Source organism: Arvicanthis niloticus, chromosome X (genome assembly GCF_011762505.2).
Source record: "Arvicanthis niloticus isolate mArvNil1 chromosome X, mArvNil1.pat.X, whole genome shotgun sequence".
NCBI classification, from domain to species: Eukaryota; Metazoa; Chordata; class Mammalia; order Rodentia; family Muridae; genus Arvicanthis; species Arvicanthis niloticus.
Genome location: NC_047679.1, coordinates 80,957,658 through 80,978,831, shown reverse-complemented (window position 1 = coordinate 80,978,831; position 21,174 = coordinate 80,957,658). Strand labels below are relative to the sequence as shown.

The window sequence follows — 21,174 nt, the reverse complement described above, 5'->3', positions numbered from 1 at the left end:
AGTATCATTTGAATATATCTTAAAATTAGGAACAAATGCAGCCACAGCCCCATTCCCATACATTACTAGGAAAACTCAAAAGAAAGGGACTCAGGGGCCGAGGGTAGCTAGTAAATTCCCAAGAAGAGTCCCGGCTTGGGGGTAAAGGCATGGCTGAGAAAGCGCGGGCCAATTTGGAAGTGGGCAGGGTGGAGTTGTAGGGCGGGCCCTTCAGTGGACCACGTGGTATGAAACAACTTCCTCTTTTCCTTTATGCTACTCTTTTCTTTTTTGGATTTTTGCTCCCACGGCCGGGCGCTACCGCGGGGTTGCGGCGGGAGGGGATCGGATCCCGCGAGCGGGGACTGCGGAACGCAGTGGCTGGCGGGGAGCGGGCAGAGCCAGCAGCCCCGCGCCGACGCGGTGAACTCACAGGGCGGTCCCCGAGGCGGGGGTGGGGGGGCGGGGGAGGTTGTAGTTCCGGTTCCGTCACCCAGACACGTGAAGGTCGGCGAGTCGGTTCAGTGCTCGCTTCGGCCCGCGTGGTCGTGCCGGGATGGAGCCCTCCTCGTCCTCTTCAGGCTCGGCTTTGGGCGCTGTGGACCCACAGTTGCAGCATTTCATCGAGGTGGAGACGCAGAAGCAGCGCTTCCAGCAGCTGGTGCACCAGATGACGGAACTTTGCTGGGTGAGGAGCTCCGGACTCAGATCTGGACGCTGTGCCTACTTTTCCCGTGCCCTTGTCCCCACGGGACTTGCTAGAATGTCGGAGACTCCAGAGTGGGAGGTCTTAGCTGTACTTTGGGTTCTCAGATTCCTTACGATGAGCCTTGGAGGGACTACAGTGACTCCTCCTCGGGGAGACCATAGGTGCAGAGGATTGGGAGTCACACACTTAAAACGCTATCCCACCCAGAACTCTGAGGCACCTGAGACTGAAGTTGTTTAGTGCTGGCCACTAGAAGTGAACAGAGTCCCCAGTCCTGGAATTTTAGGGAGCCCAAATCCCAGAGAGTCTGTGACTTATTTCAGGACTCCTCTGGATTTACCTAGATTACCCAGCTATAACCCCTCCTGATGAAATGACAAGCGGCTCTGTCTCTCATTAAGTATAAAAGTAGCATAATATCTCTTAACATACACATTTATTTGCCTTCACCATGAGTCGTTGTGTAATACTAAGCCATTAAGGTTTGAAGGTTGAGAAATTGAGACTGCTTGGAGAGGGGACTTTGGCAGAGGGGCAGAGGCGTTTGTTTGTAGCTGAGATCAAAGTGTTCTGGTTGCCAAAGGCAGCACACTGCCCTCCACTGACATAAAAAACTTCAAGAATTTTAGAGGCCAAGGATAATATTCATTGGAATTGGAGAGACTCTTAAGAGTTGTGTGCAAAAGCAGAGAACCATGAACAAAATTTATTCTAAAAGTTTCGGTCTATGTACAGACATTGCTTTACTTGGTCCTTTTCCTGTAAGCTTACATATTGCTGGACAGTGCTCTTTAGAAATGCTCCAATAATTCGGATCAGAGGGTTTCTTCTCTCTCTGTCTCTGTCTGTCTGTCTCTGTCTCTCTCTCTCTGACAAGGTTTCCTGTATCCCAGGCTGGCATCATACTGAACGGAAGGCTTAGAATAGCTAAAAATGGCCTTGAATTCCTGGTCTCCCTGCTTCCTGCTTCCCCCACCTTTGAAGTACCAAGTTTACAGTCGTTCATCATCACCTCCAGCTTTTAAAAAATCCTTTTAAAAATGTGTCTTTAGAGACAGGGCTTTACTATTTACTCCCTAGCTGGCTTGGAATTTAGAGCTCCTCCTAGCTCTGCCTTCATCAAGATAGGATACATTGTTTTTCTAAAAGTCTTTGGTTCATTATATTTTGGGTGGGAGTTAGGTGAGGTTAATGACTGTTGAGGATTGATGGCGGTACACGCCTTTAATCCCAGCAGAGACAGGATCCCTTGAGTTCATGGCCAGCCTGGTCTACAGAGTGGGTTCCAGGACAGCCAGGGCTACACAGAGAAACTCTATCTTGAAAAACCGTAAAAGAATAAGCTAGAAGAGAGGGATTTATTTTTTTCTTCCAATGTTATAGCCACGAGTAAGTTTCTCGTAACGCTAGTAAAAGAACTCTGTATCTATGCTCAAGCAAGCAACCCAGATTAAAACTCGGTGGATACTAAAGGACATACAGTAGAATGAGGGGTTGTTGAGAAGGAGAGGGAGGGGATTGAGAATGTAAAAGTGAATATGATCAAAGTATATCATCTACATGTAGGAAATTGTTGAAGCATTTTTAAAAAAAAAAACCTGAAATACAGAGCCTTCTTTAGAAAACATTAGCTTTTCATTTCTCCTGAGGGGATTCAAGAACCTTTGGTGTGTTAGGTAGGATAATCACTCCCCAAACTTTGGAAGCAGAGACAAAGGGATTACAATTTCCAGGCCATCTAGCCTTGCATAGTGAGGCCTTGTCTCAAAAGACAATCAACACTGTTTTAAATAAACAAGGTTACAGAATGTTGGTATGTAGATTTTCTTTGTTTGTTTTTAGGGAACCTGATTTAGCTCTCTTTTTTTTCTTTTTTTCTTCTTTTTTTCCCCGAGACGGTTTCTCTGTATAGCCCTGGCTGTCCTGGAACTCTGTTCTAGGCTGGCCTTGAACTCAGAAATCCGACTGCCTCTGCCTCCCAAGTGCTAGGATTAAAGGCGTGCGCCACCGCTGATTTATCTCTTACTCATTTTCTTCCACAGTTCATTTAAAGGCATTTAATGTCAGTATTATATGCAGAATTATAGTCTAATCCAGAAAACAGTCTGGTGTTTTTTTTTTTTTTTTTTTTTTTTTTTTTTGCGGGGAGGGGGGAGTCAAGACAGGGTTTGTCTGTGTAGTCCTGGCTAGCCTTGAATGCAGACCCACCTGCTTTTGCCTCCCAAGTGCTAAGACTAAAGATGTGTGCCACTCTCTTCCGCCACCCTCTTCCCCCCCTCCCCCCAGGAAAAAAAGGTTATTTCACTTGTATTTTTGCTACTTTTCTCACTCTTACATCCAAGGAGTGCCATTTTCTGGCCCCTTTGAACAAACTCTGCCAGAGTTCCCACTTAATCAAGTGAAGATTGATAATGGTGTCTATTCCATTGCCTTGATGGAAAGTGTAAGCCTGTGTCCACAATTGCTTAACAGTTGGTAATATAACAAATGAGAGCCGGGCTGTGGTGGCGCACGCCTTTGATCCCAGCACTTGGGAGGCAGAGGCAGGCGGATTTCTGAGTTCAAGGCCAGCCTGGTCTACAGAGTGAGTTCCAGGACAGCCAGGGCTACACAGAGAAACCCTGTCTCGAAAACCAAAACAAACAAACAAACAACAAAAAAAAAAACAAAAAAACCCCAAAAAACAAATGTGAACATTTTTATATTAGGTTTTACAGTCAGCATAAAAAAAAAAAACCCATGAGCTTCATCATGGCATAGCATAGATGTTCTTTTAACACCTGTATTTCTTGCCTCCCTTTGATTTCTTTCTGTCATAGTCTTCTTTCTAGTTATATCTCACACACATGCACACACATATACACACACAGGTATAGAAACACAATTTTAAACTAGGTGCCACAGGTAAGAGAAAGCGGGTCTAAATGTATTAACAACTCAGATGATTTAGGCAGACTTATTTCTATAAGCAAAGGACCTTTATCCGCAAGTTCCCTTTGTGATTCTGTTTCTTGTTCTGAACAGGAGAAGTGCATGGATAAGCCTGGGCCTAAGTTGGACAGTCGGGCTGAGGCCTGCTTTGTGAACTGCGTTGAGCGCTTCATTGATACAAGCCAGTTCATCTTAAATCGACTGGAACAGACCCAGAAGTCCAAGCCTGTCTTCTCAGAAAGCCTTTCTGACTGATCTCAGCATTACCTCTTTGGAAAAGTAGTTCAAGAAGTGAAGAGCTGCTGATGAGGTGGTTGAAGAAATGGCTATGGGGGATTAACTCTCAATATTTTTGATCATCTTGGGACATCTTGTCACCTGAGAATGAACAAAGACCAATTTTTATGTATGGGAGTTGAGAGTCATGTGTATTTGGTTGCGTTTTTTTTTAAAGCTAACCACGTGACAGTTGACAGATAAATGAAAGTATGAGATGAATATTACTGTATATGGGACTATGCTTTCTACTAGGTCCCTTAACTGCTTTATATAATTTTGATAGTGGACCTGCTTCCTAGAATTTGATAGTGGGACCACATAGGGTAAATCTGGATTTGTATGGGTTCATTTCTGATTTTTTTTTTTAGGGAGATCTTTGTGTCAGAAAAATTGGCAGTGGGGAAATACCCTGGCACTGTTTAACTGTGAGCTTTCTTTCAAGTTAGACTTGGAGCTGAGAAAAGGTCCTATGCAGTGTTGATACAATCACAATCCAGTTTCTTCGGTTGTTTCTCTCCCTTACTGTGACTTAACTATCAAATTGAAATAGCTCAAGGTGGAACAGGAAGTCTGGGGAATCCAGAGGGTTTTAGTCATGATGGAATCTAGCTGATGAGGATTATTCTGACTACCAGACAGCCACAAGAAGCTAACTTACTTTGTATATCAGAATGCAAAACATTCACAGATGTGCCTAAAGAAATAGCGATTGAGGCCAGTTCAAAACTAACAACAGTTTCAGGTAGAGGTGCACACCTGATGTTAGTCATGAATTCCATTAACTGCATTCTTTTGGTCACTGAAATAAAAGCTCACAAGATCAACTTTGTGATGAAGAAGCTTTCTATTTTGGGTTTTTAACTGCAACTCAGATTTTATGTGGGCTCACTCCAAGACAGAAGTGTAGTTGGTTTCTATTCTAGAGGTCCCTGAAGTTTTTGTGCAAAGAAAATACTTGGAGATGAGAAGGGAAAAACACTCTGTGTGAACACCTTAAGTCTCTGATAAGAGGAGCTTTTGTTGACTTCGCCTCTTGTATTTAAATTCTTATAGACTAAAGGAAAAGTGCCTAGTATGAATCTGGACAAATGCACATTTGTAATATATCCTCATGGGCACTACCAGGAAATTTTGGCAAATTGTGATTAAAAAACATTATATATATATAAACTAAAGTGTCTTTTCTAAGCTAGACTCAGAGATTGAATGAAGCAGCTTTAAGGTTGAAGAGATTAGTCCCTAGCCAAGGGAGACAGTACAAAAGCCATAGATTTCAGTGTAGTAAGCTCATTAAGAAGCAACAAAAAGTAAGTCTGAAAAGAATTTGAAAGAAAACACGATAGGGTTGTGACCGTCCTGGGCTTTCACATTCAGTTGTCCTCCATTCCACGGGTGCAGTTCTATTCATTTCTGTTCCCTCATCAGGAGGGCTTATTCCAAGGATTATCCACGGGCACAGTTCTCTGAAAACTTCCTCTAGGCTTATATTTGTTGGCACATAATAGACTCAAAGGCTGATGGAGGCCTGTCTTGGATTCCACATCTTCGGACTATGTAGGCATATGGGCCTTCCTCAGATTTACCTTTCTCAAATGTATGGTTTGGATAGGGTTAAATGTATTCTCCATGAGTTTGTGTGCTGAAAACTTGGCTCAGTGTAGTGATAACAAAAGGAAAAATTAAGAGATGGGACTGTAAGGTTGGAGAGATGGTTTAGTGGTTTAAGATCATCTAATGCTCTTGTGGGGGCCCTGGTTCAGTTCTCAGAAACCACATGGTGGTTTACGGTTGACTGTAACTCTGTAACTCGAGTTCCAGGGGATCCAACTCCCGTCTCTGCCCTCTGTGGCTCCCAGGCACACATGTGAGGTGGAGACCTACATGGAGATAAAGCACTCATTAAACAAAAAACCCAATACAGTTGGGACCTGAGAGTAGGTCATTAAGTCATTGGTGACATTAAGGTACCTTTCAACAGTGCACTGAGTTCTTGAAAGAATGTGTTAGCAGACCCATGCTCCCACTTTTGCCACCTGCCATAAAGTGGTAGCTTTAAGGGGAGCCCTCGACACAGCCAATGTTGTGTTGTTTGAGCACTCAGGTTTAAAATCTATAGATAAAGCTCAACATTTTACAAAGTCACCCCACTTCAGGTATTATTAGAGTATATTATCTATCTTACATTACTATGTTATCAAAAGGCAACAGGTGTGGACTAAAAAGAGCATCTTCAAAGGCATAGAAAAAAAGGAAGCAAAAAATTTGTTAAACCATATCTAGATAATACCAATACAATTCCTAAGACCATAGATTGCTGTTTCTTGCTTTGGGAAAAGAACAAAGGAAGGACCATAGAGTTACTGAACATACTTAATCCCTGATTTGGACAGTTTGTTTTAATGGTCACCAAGATCACAGGACAGGTCAAGCACATCCAGGCCAGGGCTGTGCGCCAATTGGCTTTCCTAAACAGCAACTACTTTCAAGGTAATGTCCAACTTTTTGACACCTAACCTAAAGTGGGCCCTTTAAAGAGGCTATAAGAATATAAAAAGGGATTAAGTTAGTTACTCTGGCCATGGTAAGGCCTCACTAAGGACATGTAATACAGAAGTGACTACTATACACAGGGCCAAGAAGGATAAAGGAATTGAATTCCTTTTTTAATTCTTAAATAAGAAATCTAAAGCGATTTTGCAAATTCCTTAGCACCTTAACCAATAAGCATTATTTCAACACTTAGACCATTCACATAGGAATGTATTCAAAAAGAAAAAAGCCTGCTTAACTAAACCTTCATCTTGCAAAAATCAGTCTCATAAATGTAAGGCCTATCCAGCATGTTCCTGAGTCTCTGCTGTACATAAATTTATAGAAGGGACACTACAGTATGGCAAATCAAGGTTCTGAAATACTAGTCAAGTACCCCAAAACAAAGGGCTGGTGAGATGGCTTAGTAGGTAAAACCACTTGCCACCAATCCTAATGACCTGAATTTGATCCCCAGGACCTGCATGGTGGAGGGAGAGAACAGACTCCTAGAAGCTGCTCTGACTTTCACACATACACCCTGTGTGGTGGTTTGAATGAGAATGGCCCCTATAGGCTAATAGATTTGAATAATTGGTCGCCAGGGAGTGACACTATATGAAAGGATTAGAAACTATGGCATCAATGAATGAAGTGTGCCACTGGACATGGGCCTTGAGGTTTTCAAAAGCCCATTCTAAGCCCAGAGTCTCTCTGCTCTCTGCAGAACCTGATGGAGCTCGCTCAGCTACTTCTCCAGCACCTTGTCTGCCTGTGTAGCACCATGCTTCCCACTATGATGAGAATGGGGTAAACATCTGAAACTGTAAGAAAGCTGTGACTAAGTATTTTCCTTTGTAAGAGTTGCTGTGGTCAGGGTGTCAATCCACAATAGTAGAACACTGATTAAGACACCTTGGCACATGTGTGCCTGCTCTTGCGCTCTCTCTCTCTCTCTCTCTTTCTCTCTCTGTTACACACATATACGCACTCACACAACTATTACTACTGCTACTACCACTAATCACTGCCACTACCACTAATAATAATATTTAAAAACTCAGAAATGAAAGCAGGCTCATTCAGTGCTGGGAATGGAACTGACAACTTGCTGCATGCAAGGCAAGGAGGCAAGGATTCCATAAGGCTACATCATTAGCTCAACTCTGTGGTGTGTGTGTGTGTGTGTGTGTGTGTGTGTTAGTATAACCCAGTACTTCATGAATACTTACTATCCCTAGCTATTAATTTGGAAAATTTTTAAAAAGAATTATTTATTTTATGTATGTGAGTACACTGTGGCTCTCTTCAGACACACCAGAAGAGGGCATCAAATCCCATTACAGATGGTTGTGAGCCACCATGTGGTTGCTGGGAATTGAACTCAGGGCCTCTGGAAGAGCAGAGTTTGAGCCAGAACAGCTGATGAGAGTTCAGAAAGAGCTAGGAAAGGTGAGTTTATTCAGCAGTAAGTCTCAGAGGCTGAAACATTCTAGGCCTAAGTTAGCAGAGGAAGTCTGGAAACCAAAGCCTTCAAGGTCCAGGCTTGCAGTAGGTTAGATTGTACTGAGGCTAGAAACTTCCATGGCTAGGCCTAGGTATAGTTAGATGGAAATGCTCTGGGGTCAGCTCAAGATGTGTATTCATAAAGCTTCACTACAGCTCTTATCCCTTCCTCTGAGGAAATAAAACCACTATTTCCATTTACATTGGTGGGTACCAGGTACAAAGATGGTGCACATACCTACATGCAGGCCACACCCCCCCCCCGTGTGTGTGTGTGTGTGTGTGTGTGTGTGTGTGTGTGTGTGTGTGTGTGTATTATAAATATACATATACTTTGGAGTTTTGTCCTATAATCCATGAAAAGTTATTGGAAGAATTTAGATAGTGGGGTAATATATAATATTTCCATTTCAATGATTATTTAATATGTCATATATATTCAATTTTTATCCATTCTTCACTACTGCTGAACCCCCTTCCAACTTCATGACCTCTTTTTTGCTATTATTATTATTATTAGTAACCCCTTTAATTTGTGCTGATCATATGAGTATGGGTATGAGACACATGAAAAACTCAATAATGGATATAATTCATGCCTTTGGCTTGTTTTTTTTCTTTTTTCTTGAGTCTAGGTTCATGTAGTTCTACATGAGCAGAAACTTGCTCTGTAACTCTAGGTTGATCATGAATTCCAGCTCTTCTACTTTTCCTATCTCTCAAGTGCTGAGATTACAGGTGGGTGCCACCATGCCTGGCTCCATGAACGCTTTTAGAACTTGCAAGAAATATCTAACTTGAAGTAAATAAAAGTCCTCCAGTTACCCTTATTATACCATTAAGAAAGATCACTTTAGCAGCAATATTGAGGTTGGAGTGGAAAAGAAATAGTAATCAGAGTATTTCACGAGTTGAGGGAAGAGACTACCGGAAAGGATTATGGTAGAAGTAGGGATGAAGAAGAGGGCCAATACCGGGAAGAAAGAAGTTCTGAGATGACACTTGGAGTGAGGTAGAACGGGGAGGTGAGATAGAAAAGGAAATAGGAGCTGGGAAGTAATTGAAGCCACTCAGGAACGTGAAGCTGGAAGGTTGCATGTTCAAGGTCAGCTTGAGCCATGTAATATAAGCTTGTCTCAAAACAATTTAAAGATGGCTGTGGATGTATGTAGCCCAGTGGCCCAATAATTGTCTTGCATAAGCACAGCACTGGTTTCAAATCTTACTGCTGTGAAAAAGAAAACAGAGGAACTGGCATGGTTGAGAATAATGTGCCAGTGACAATGGCAACCAGTGACTAGACAGAAATAGAACTAATCAGGCTGAATGGGCCACATGAGGTTTCATTCCACTATCCTCAGTTCCAACTATCCTCAGTTCCACCCACTGGGTAGCCCCTGAAGTTCTTTAGTGCCTCCTCCAAATTAAGAAACATGCAAACACCTACATTGAGAAATACTTAACTCACCATGGTCTATAAAATTTTAACTGGAAAAATTAACAAACAAGCCAAGAACAAAACTGGTGAGATATCAATCACTGAATTTTTGTTTTGTTTTGAGACTGGATCTTCTAGGACCCAGGCTGGCCAAGGAAAAACATGAATTCCTAATTCTCCTGTCTTGACTGCTCAAGTGTTTGGATTACAGGCCGGCACCACCACACCCAGCTCATTTGACTCTTAGTATTTTATTTTGATAAAGGACGAAGAATAGAAAACAAAATAAACAGTTCCTAGTATGCATGAGACCTTGGCTTTGGTTCTCAGAGCAACACACAGAAAGTCTTAGAGTATTTCAGATTCTCAAATTTCAAAGTTGGTATGTTCAACCTGTCTTGCGCTGTCTTCAGAAGAAGGCTGTATTCACGGCATCTTGCCTCAGGGACTCATCGGTTATTTGTTGGCTGTAATTCCTCCTTGTAGTTAGATATAAATATTTTTTTACAGGTTTAGACTACTTGATACACATTGTGCCTGGCCTCATTTACTAATGTGGTACTGTTTCAATTTAATCCAATGTGGCCTTGCATTGCTAAACACACATTGTTGCTACAAATCGAAGATTATCAACACCGCCTATTTATCTTGAGCTATTTTTTTTCCATCCTCAAGTAGGACACACCCTTAAGTCTTTAAGGCTTAATCTATTTCCATGTGCTTTCTGGTTTTTCTTTCCATCAGGCAGGTTTTAAGGACATTTGTTTCTCTTCAAAGCTGCCAACACTTTCAGGTTCTTCTTCCCATTGGACCATTACCCACAGTTCGTCCTATTCTCGAAGAGTCAGTGGTTCTTAGCACTTTAATCCCAAGTCCATTTCCTTTCATAAGGTTTTACAAACATTTCTAATAGACAACTCTGGCTTATATTCAGTTTCCGAGGAGCCAAGCTTGGGGGCACATCCCTGAAATCCAAACACAGAGGAGGCTGAGGCAAGAGGATCTGGAGTTCAAACCCAGTCTGCCTCACACAGCTTTGATATCAAGCTGGGCTACAGAGTGAGACCCTGTCTCTAACGAAAAGTAGGGCAGGCTAGATGGCTCAGAGGGCAAAGGCGCTTGCCATGCCAGCCATGCCAATCTGAGTTCAATCCCTGGATCCTACTTAAAGGTGAAAAGACAGAACTGACACCACAAATTTGTCCTCTGACCACCAAGTGCACACTGAGGCATGACACCCCTTACAGTAATAATAATTTTAAAAGCAAAGCAAGACAACAACAGAAACCCAGATCCTGAGAAACCCTTCTTAGTCTTTTCTTTGTGTGGGTTTTCATTAGAATTTCCCACTAAATTCAGAAGTCAGAAACTGAGAGAATTCCTGCTCACACTGATAAACATGAGTCTTTTTGGCTCCATCTACTGGTTTGAAATGTTCTCTCTTCTGGAAACACTCTCAACAAGCACATCCAGAAATATGTTTGTTGGGGTCTGGGAATTGCCACTCAAACCATACGTACACCAGTCTCAGTTAAGCAAGAATAGTTTATTGAATGTACATCATAATACTGGAAGTCCAGGTTCACAAGAAGGAAAAACCTAATTGTGGCATCAGTCTGCCTCAAGGCAGGCTTTTTATATGAAATACCAGGTTCAAAAGTTGGAAGGCAAGCAGGGAAGTTGTACAACATTTTTGACAAATTAGACAAAGTATTGTCAGCTAACTGTTAAGCTGATTGGTTTTTCGTGAGGTCAGAGGGTGGTGGACAGGTGGTGAACAGGGGGATTTCAGAACATAGAGATAACAGGGTAAGAGTAATTCAACCATAACTTTTTGCCTTATTAGTAACATTCTTCAGTGTCAGAGTAATAACTATGAACTTAACTTCACCTTGTGAGTAACATGGAGTCTGAATACAAAATGGCTGCAGTTATGTTAAAAGGAGCAGGCCTTAACAGTTTTTCCATGCTCTGGATACTCCTTAACTTAATTAAGTCAACATAAAATCAACCACAATCCGTGAAACAGTTCAAAGACATGGAAATGTAAATGGTTCTTGACCATCTTAAAAAGACTCGAGTCAGGAAGTAAAAGTGCCTTGCTTTATCTCAAATTTGCAGCTGCTTGTAAAAGACCCGTCATTCCAGCTGTTTTTCCCTTACTGTAAGTGTGTTTGCTTCTGCAATTTGACATGCCTCATCTTCGGTCGCAGAGGTGAAGTTCTTACAGTCCTTGGTTAAGTAGGCTATAATTTGAACCTGCCAGTGACCAAAGAGGTCAGAAATGATGCCGACTAGCCTAGTCCACGAAACCGTGGATTGTGTACTCAGGGTTGGTTTTCCTAAGTCCCTGCCGAGTGAATGCATTCCTTCAAACATCCATTCAGTCCCTGATGCCCGTTCTGAGTGTGGCCTTTCCCATAACAAAGAGAAAAGTCATTTATATTTAAAAAGAATAAAAATGACACATGTCACTTTGCATTCTCACCAATTGGAATATACAACCCAAATTTTGATATCATCCTGTTGTGTGTGTGTGTGTGTGTGTGTGAAACAGGTACTTTATTCTATTATTGATGGAATTGTAAATTGATACTATCTCCATGATAAGTATAGCAACCGCATCTGACAGGTTACAAAGGTACACTTTCCATTCCGAATCTGACCTCTAGGAATTCATCCTTGTAGTGTACCCATGTGTGAAAACTGACGTATAGTAAAGTTTATATTTAAAAGCAACTGTACCTAACCCATGGGACTCTCAATAAAGTAGTACTTACATAATCCTTGCCTTAGTTTGCTTTCTGTGGTTGTGATAGGGACCCTGAACAAAAGAAACTTCAGTAGGAAGAGGTTTATTTGGCTTCAGTCATGGTCCATTGAACAAAGCCAAGACAAAGCTAGAACCTGGAGGCAGAAAACTTGAAAAGGGCTGCCAGCCAAAGGATATCACCAGACATAGTGGGTTGGGATCCTCCACATCAATCATTAATCAAGAAAATTTCCATAGGATTGTTCATAGGTCAATCTGTTGGGGGCATCGTCTCGGTTGAGATTCCCTATTCTTGGATGACTCTAGCTTGTGTCGAATTGACAAAAACCAACCAGGACAATCCTGTATTGAAATGTTGAAATGCTATGCAGCAATAAACACAAAGAGAAATCTCTTTATATATTAATATAGAATAAGATCTAGTATACCAGTACATATTTTAAATTAAAATGCTAAGAATCAATGTCTTGGTAAGTTACTATTTTGTATAAAAATGAAGATTACCATATATATCCATTTTCATGAATAATTATAAATGATCTCTTGAAAGGTCTTACTATTGTTTGCAAGTGGAGAAGGGAGCCTAGCTGGTTGATGGTAGCAGTGTGAAGCACATTTTTTTTTTTTTTTTTTTTTTTTTTTTGGTTTTTCTAGACAGGTTTTCTCTGTGTAGCTCTGGCTGTCCTGGAACTCACTCTGTAGACCAGGCTGGCCTCGAACTCAGAAATCTGCCTGCCTCTCCTCCCAAGTGCTGGGATTAAAGGCGTGCGCCACCACTGCCTGGCATTGAAGCACACTTTTTATTATATGGTTTTTGTTACACTTCAGTTTTTTGAAGTTACACTTTTGAATTTTGAATTTTGAAGTTACACTTCATTATTCAAAATAATGTAATAATATTTCTTACTTTCATTATTTGTGGTACTGGGATTAAACCCAGGGATCACCATGCAAGGAACACACTAAGCACTAAACTACACCTAAAGACCATAAAAAAATGTATAAATTAGGCCTGGGGAGATGACTCAGTCAGTAAAGTACCTATTGTGTAAGCATGAAGACCTGAGTTGCAGTTTCTGGCACCCCCATAAAAACCCTGATGTAGTCATGCACATCTATAACCCTAGCAAGGTTGGGAGGAGGCAGGTGGATCCCTGGAGAATCATTAGTCAATAGGTTAGCACTGGGTTCAGTGAGAGACTCTTGTCTCTGATGATAAGGGATCTAGCTGCCTCTACCTCCTGAGTGCTGGGATCAAAGGTGAGAGACAGCATGCCAGGCCATTAAAGCAGTTTTTAAACCAATATTCATATAAGTAGAATCACAAAAATCTCATGCTTGTGAATATCCCGTTGTTATAAATCAGTTTTGTGTGCTATATCACATAGTTTGGTTACAGGAGTTCTGGGCATTGTAAGCACATATACCATGGAACAGGCTAAAGTACCCGTGTTCAGATTTTAAGCAGCTGTCCAGACTTACTGTGTATATTGCTATGTTTAATAGAAAAAAAAAGAGTCTGTTGTGTATTATGGTCATGTGGTCTTACATATGATAAATAGGTAAATAATTTGCTCTAGGGAGGAGGGATTGTAAAAATAATAAAAATAGACACGCTAAGACTAATAGAATTTAATTTGAAAACATTTCAGTTATCAACTATATGAAATGTTTTCAAATTAAATTCTGTTAGTTTTAACATAGATCAGCTCTAAAAGCATATACATTTACATAGACTCAGTATTTATGCATTTTATCGAGTGTTTGTGTGTGTGTAGCAATAATGACTGAAGAAAAAGAAGCCATGAATTTGAGAGAGAGGGGAAAAGATGGAGAGGGGTTGGATGGAGGAGAGGGAGGGAAAATAATAGATTACATTTTAAGTAAAAATAAAATTATGCTGGGTACTGGGTACTGGGCGGGACGAAGGCTAAAGACTGATGGTTCCTGGCCTTATAATCTTACTATTTGTGCTTTTAATAAGAGCTGGTTTCCTTTCTCTTACTGTTTTGGGCTTTTTATAAGTGCTGGTTTCTTTCTTTGTAATTCTTATTATTTTGTTCTAATAAGCACAGGTGTCCTTTCTCTTTCTCTCTTGCTCAAGGACCTCTCACTGGCCAGGCTTGGAACTCATTAACTCTGAACCAAAGAGAAAAGAAAGAAAAAGTATTAAAATACTTTACACAGGCAATATGTGCGTGCGTACACACACACACAAACACACACACACTCAAACTCACTCATACACACACTCTGGTTGGGCTCGACTACCTGTCTCAAGAACTCCACATGTCTTCATGAATACCCACCTACATACATACCTATACAACATGTACGTATAGACAAACAGACATATACATTTGGTGGATGGGACAGAGCCCCAGATGCCACACTTTATTCCTTTTTCCTGGCCTTCTTATACCTTTGTAGACAAAGGTTCCTTAGAAAATTACCTCATAGATAAAATGTTTACACAAAAGGAGAGTTACAGAAAGATGTGGACATTAAGTTCAAAGCAGTGTTTCATTCTATAAGCTCGTTATGACTTCAAAGCAACAGTTTCACATGTTCTTGCTTTATCACAGTGCACACCTGTGGCTTCATCCTTGGATCTGACCTAGAGTGAATGTTTTTTCTTGATCACAAACTTGTCCCAAGCCTATTTCTCTTTTTAGTGTAATTATGGAAGTGCATTGCATTCCTGATTAGGTAGCCTTTACTTACTATTGTAAGAGGGGTGGGTACATTCTATTTTGATTCTAACTTTATTATGTCTTTCTGGCTAAACACCTAAAACCATCTCTTAAAACTGTCTTCCTAAAATTATTTGAATTAATTCAGAAATTCTATAAAATCATTAATTCATCTAACCACTATTAATTGATGAAAGTTCATCTTCATGTTGATCTGCAGGAGATTTGCTCAACAGGGTGGGCTTCATGTCCAGGATCATTAGGCTATGTAATAGTGACAGAGAAAGGCATATAAGCAACATAAAGCAATCCTGGGATAAAAATCTCTGAAGGCCCTGTAATTCAGAGCTTACTCCTCACAAACACGCAAAGTGGTGGGTCATCTCCAAAAAACTTACTTGCATGCCTTTAGCCTTTCCTAGATGGGATCCTGACAAAATGCACATGACCTTTTAAAAGGTCAGTTATAACTAGTTGGACAGTTTGTATTACTTATTTTTATGCTTATTTTTTGAGACAGGCTCTCACCCTCACAGAGTCCAGCTTGGCCTTGAAATCTTGATTCTCCCACTCCCACCTCCCAAGCACTGAGATTACAGATATGCACCACCGTGCTTGCTTCAGAATTTATTAAATTTTACTTCCCCGACTTCAGTGGGGACAAGCACATCAAATATATTTTATGAATATAAAAACTTAGGTCTAGGTAGAATTCAGGATAAATTCCAGCAATCTGGTATAATTTTTAGAAATATTTTTTATGTGTATGAGTGTTTTGCTTTCATGTATGTCTATCATGTGTGTTCCTAATGGCTCCAGAGGCCAGAAGAGGGCATTAGATCCCTTGGACCAGGGGTTGTGGGTTCCGGGAATTTAACACAGTTTCTCTGCACCACCAGGCAGAGCGCTTCATTGCTAGGCCATCTATTCCTCCTCTTCCCCCTCTTTTTCCTCTTCCTCATCATCCGTCTTTTTGTGAAATAAGTTCTTGCTGAGTATCTCCAGTTGGCCTGAAACTCTCTCTATGGACCAGGCTGGCCTTGAATTCAGAGAAATCTGTTGACCACCACCTCTGGGGTTTTGGGTTAAAGGCATGTACAACTACACCCAGCCTGGTACAATTTTAGTGAAATTGGCATACTTCAGTTAACAAGAACAGTTATTCCAAAGCAGAATCATAGAAGCTGGAAAAACAAGATTTGGACATTCAGATACTTTTCCAGAACTATGGACTTCAATAGATTAGGATTTTTGTTTTTTGTTTTGGCTAGTGGTGTGTGGCATGTAGTTCCTACTACTCAGCTTTCAGCTCTGGGAAGACTGCACTACCAGCCCTGCCCAGATTCCCTCAGATCTGCGGATGGAAGACAGACAGACAGACAGACAGACACACACACACACACACACACACACACACACACACACACACACACACACACACAAGCTTAATTTTAATATGCTTTAGCTCAATGGCCAGGCTCTTCTAAGCTTTCCTTGGCTATTGCATCCTTCTTTTCACTCCCACCTCAGCACCATAAATCTCCCCTCAGTTTTAGTTGCTCAGTTACCCTTAGTCTTAGCTCAGTACCCTAAATCTGCCCTCAGGTTAGTTATGTTTCTAACCTCCTGCATACTAACCCAGGCCGAGTAGAGGAAGTGGCCAAAGGCCACTCCACCCTTGATCTCATATGGCTGGGGACTTTTTCTCCCTCCGAAGCACGGTGAATCTTTTTTCCCCTTGTCTCTAGCCTGCCTGAGGGAAAACTGGAAGGCCTGCCTATTCTGCCCAGCTCATTGGCTGATAGCATCTTTATTGCTCAATTAAGAACCAGCTGGGGAACAGGACATGAAGATCCTGATCAAGGCATCAGAACCACTCCCTAAAGTGGTGTTCTCTGCATGCTGAGTTTTACAGCCTGAATGGTACTTCCATCATGGACTTGGCTGTGCTAATGTCTGGAGGCCTGTGACAATTCTTAGGGAGTTCTCAAGCCTCCAGCCTCAGATTTTGACTGTGTGATTGATTTCCTTGTCCTGAGACTTCTAGCTTCTTAGCCTGAACACCCACTGGATTTTCTGTCACTTCCCAATATACAGATAGCCATGGTTGGGACCTTTGGAATTAAATCATGCAAAATGAATGTGCTGGCAGTTGTTGGGAGACTAACAAAATGAACACTTCCATGTTATTTTAAAGCAGAGGATTTTGACTAAACTTGGTGAGATACATCTTCAAAGACAAAACAGACATAAATTTGAAGTTACATCTAATAATATGTATTAGTAGTGATACTGAAATTGTTAATTAAAAATAAGTAAATGCATGCTTATGATGAAATAAATGTCAATGTCATTAGCAACTAAGATTTTGTGCATAGAGATACAAATATAATATTAAATAAATTGGACGAGTTTAATTCCAGCACACAAAAAGAGTTAGATCAAAGTGTATAATTTTAAAGGCAAGAGTTACAGCTTGTAATCTGAGTACTTATGGAGGAAAACCAGGAGGATCTTGAGGCCATTCTGGGCTACATAGGAAAAATTTAAGTTTACTTTGAACTAGAAATATCATTATGAACTGTCTCATACCTTCCCTATCCATTTTCTCTTTCTGCATCTATTTGGTTTTGGAGACAGTCTTGTTACATAGGCCAGTCTGATCTTGAACCTGATTTAATCCTCCTGCTTTAGCCTCCAGATCGATAGGAGTGCAGACGTGCGCTACCACAACTGCCTCTTCAGTTTCTCTTTCTTTTAAAATTTTATTTATCATTTTGTGTACTTATGTGTGTGCATATATGATATGTGTGTTTGAGAGAGAGATGATAGATAAATAATAGATAGGTAGCACACTTGAGGCTTGGAATACATGAGGTCAAGGCCAACTCTAGCAAGTTGCTTCTTTCCATGGGCTCTGGGAATTAAACCCAAGTCACTAGGCTTGCTGAGCAAGTGCTTTTACCCCCTAAGCCTATTTTACCTACTATGCCATTTTGGTGGTCTTTATTTTTTTTCTTTCTAAACGTATGCTTGTATAGATTTATTCCTTCTTTAATGTAACTGGATTTCCTTGTTCTCTGCACTATAATAACCACAGGTCTACAAAGTTTTCACTGTCACCATTTTACTTTTACATAAACTATTAAGATGTTTGGGATTTATGATTCTACATTATGTAAGAAAGGAATTCGTTTTATGTCTTCTAAACAACCAAGTTCTGTCAATATTGACTTTGAATTAACTACTGCTGTTCATATACATCTCCTTTCCACATATTCTGAGATTTCATCCCAGATGTGTTATTTTATTTTATTTCATTGATTTACTTATCTAATTTTATATTAATATTAACTTGATTTGATCACAAAGACTTAATTGCTATTCTCATCACTTAGCAAGGAAAATCATTTTTCAGTGTTCTTATTTTTCAGAAATTTCTTGTCTATTCATTTTACTCAATTCTGAAAGGAGGAAGGAAGAGGAAAGGACTGGTGGGATTTTAGCTGAAATTGCATTAAAGTGATACCTTAATTTTGGGATAATCAGTATTGTATCATGGTGTGTCTTCTTATTTTAGAGCAGTACATGTAATGGTAGGTGTAGGCTATACTTGCAGTTCCAGCACTCCAGGGGTTGAGGCAGAGGATAACAAGATACTGGCCAACTTGGGCTCTATAGGTAATTCCAAGTCAACCCTATAACTTTGACTATACAGTGAGACAGTCTTTCAAAAAAGTCAAAACCCAAGTAAAAATGAACATTTCTTTTCATGAGTTTAGAGATTGTTTTTCTTTTATAAAACATTTATAATGAGATTTTTATGGTTTTCTATATAAAGGCTTCTCCCCTTTCAGCTCAGTTCATTTCAAAGCATTTTTATTGTTGTTTTTGAGATAGGTTGTCACATAGCCCAGGATTTTCGTGACTTTTCTATAGAACTAAAGATGTCATTCAATTTTTAATATCCTGGCTTGACCATATCAGGCTATAAGGCATTTTAGTTTATTATTTTTAAATATTTATTTTGTTACTTTACATTAGGTCTGGGGAGATGGATCAGCTATTAAAGGCTAGGCTCACAACTGAAAATATTTTAAATTATATGCTTGTGTGTGTGTGCGTGCACACGCACATGTAAGGGCATATGTTAGGTGTTGGGCTTCCTGGAGCTACAGGTGGTCATGAGTCACCTAGTGGTAGGTGCAAAGAACTGAATTTGGGTCCTCTGGAAGAATAACATTGATTTTTAATCTCTGGTGTCTCTCCAGTCCCCTACAAAGCATTTTTTTTTTTTTTTTTGCTGCTTTATAAGTGTAGTTGGGGATTATAAGTGTAAGTTGCAGGTGTGAATAGTTCTAATACAGCAGACCACTCTTTTCTGTCTTGAATTCAAGTTATTTTTATTAACTACATATTTTTGTTATTAAAGTGTCTTCAGTTTTCTATGCATACAGATATACACAAGGGAACGGAGTTGGAGTACTAGTTATGAACACTTGCTCTTGCAGAGTACCCAGTATCCATAAGGTGGCGCATATCCTCCATCCAGTGCCAGAGGTTTGGCCTCCATGTGCACCAAGCATGCAAGCGATCAAATGGTACAGAATTCACATTTTAAAAAGAAATAGGTAGGAGCTCAACAGTTCCAGTGTCCCGCACTGGTTGCACGTGGATCTGGAGCAGCCGTGGCCAGATGCAGACGTGGCGCCCAGTTCCGGAGAGATTGTGTTGCTGCTCAGCACAGTGCTAAGTCCAAGCCACTGGTCAAACAGGGCAAGTTAAAGTCTTCGGAGTTCTGAATACATTTGAACCCGAAACTCCGAATAAACTTTGAGGTAGGAGTTCTTCTTATCTAGGGAAGGAGAGGCTATCTACATCTCTGACGGGAATGACACCAGATGGTGGAGAGGGACCTGCAAAGGCGCAACAGGACTTATCCTTAACAACTGTGTGGCTCAGCAGGCAGGGTCCATTGACAATCCATTGCATGAAGCTGCAAAAAGACTTTAGCTTGTTGAGAGAGTGCTTGGACAATCACGTGGGTGTGGACGGTTTCCACAAAGCCACTGAAAACACTGCCCTGTATTGGGCCTGACACAGGGGTCACAAAGATACAGGGGGAGTGTTGTTTACTCAGCCAAATGTTGAGCTGAACCAACAGAACAAGCCAGGAGACACAGCTCTGCTAGGGGCTGCCCTGGAGGATTAGGCAGGCATTGTCTAGTTGCTACTGGGGAGAGGGTGAAAGGACAGCCTTAAACAATAAGAACCTGGCCTCCTACTCGGCCACCAATGCTGCCTGTGCATCAGTTACGCAGAAGAATCAAGGGCAGATGGTGTTCGATGTGAAGCCATACCAAGTGCTGTCTTCACAACATAAAATTTTATTAATTATTTGGGAATTTCATACAGTGCATCCAGACTACCCTTGCTTCCTTCCCATTCCTCCCAGGTCCACTCGCCTACCCTTGTGCTTCCTCACCCCTCAAAAATCCAATGAAGTCCAGTTTGTGTTGCCCATATACTCATTGGAACATGGGTCAAACACTCTGGGGTCAGCCCTTTAAAAAAAAAAAGAAAGAAAGAAAGAAACTTGGATCGTGTACTGCCTCCACCCCTTTACCCTCCTGGGAAGCCATCAACTGTGAAGAACTCAGACTGATTCCTTCTGGAGCTGGTTTGATTTCTAAACTTCTTTTGCTTTTGCCATTCCAAAACTTTGGTTGGTTTGCCAGATTCTTGATAACTGTTCTTTTTAGAGTCTGTCTGAAGGGGGCATTGTTACACAATGATCTGTGATGTCAGCACATATGGGAGGGGATTCTCACCTGTGGCTAGCCAATAAGCAATGGCATACTTCTATGTTCATAAGAACACAACAACAGATTATTTCTATTTGCCAAGCTAAAGAAATTTTAATAGTTCTTTTTCTTTTAGAAAAATCAGGATTTTGCTTGGTTGGTGGCTCAGTCTCTGGGAGCTCCCTGGTGTCTGGGTTAGTTGAGACTGCTGGTCTTCCTATGGGGTTGCCCTCCCCTTCAGCTTCTTCAAGCCTTCCCCTAATTCAACCACAGGGGTCTCTGACTTCAGTCCATTGGTTGGGTGTAAGTATCTGCTTCTGTCTCAGTAAGCTGTTGGGCCTCTCAGAGGACAGCCATGCCAGGCTGTAAGCACACCATAGACTCCGTAATAGTGTCAGGTCTTGGAGCCCCCCCATAATATGGATCCTAAGTTGAGCTGGTCATAGGATAGCCTTTCCCTCAGTCTTTTCTCCTTTTTTGTCCCGCAGTTCTTTTGGACAGGAACAATTCTGGGTCAGAAATTTTGGCTGTGG

At 41.0% G+C, this 21,174-nt stretch overlaps 1 protein-coding gene and 1 pseudogene across 1 annotated transcript; both read left to right on the top strand.

The window, feature by feature from the left end:
* Positions 1–453: 453 nt before the first annotated feature.
* Positions 454–4,722, top strand: Timm8a (translocase of inner mitochondrial membrane 8A). Its single transcript, XM_034484699.1, has 2 exons — positions 454–667; positions 3,713–4,722. The coding sequence occupies exons 1-2, from the start codon at positions 536–538 to the stop codon at positions 3,872–3,874; spliced, it is 294 nt and encodes a 97-aa protein (XP_034340590.1). The 5' UTR covers positions 454–535; the 3' UTR covers positions 3,875–4,722.
* Positions 4,723–18,430: 13,708 nt separating this feature from the next.
* LOC117695043 (osteoclast-stimulating factor 1 pseudogene) lies at positions 18,431–20,828 on the top strand (annotated as a pseudogene).
* Positions 20,829–21,174: the final 346 nt, after the last annotated feature.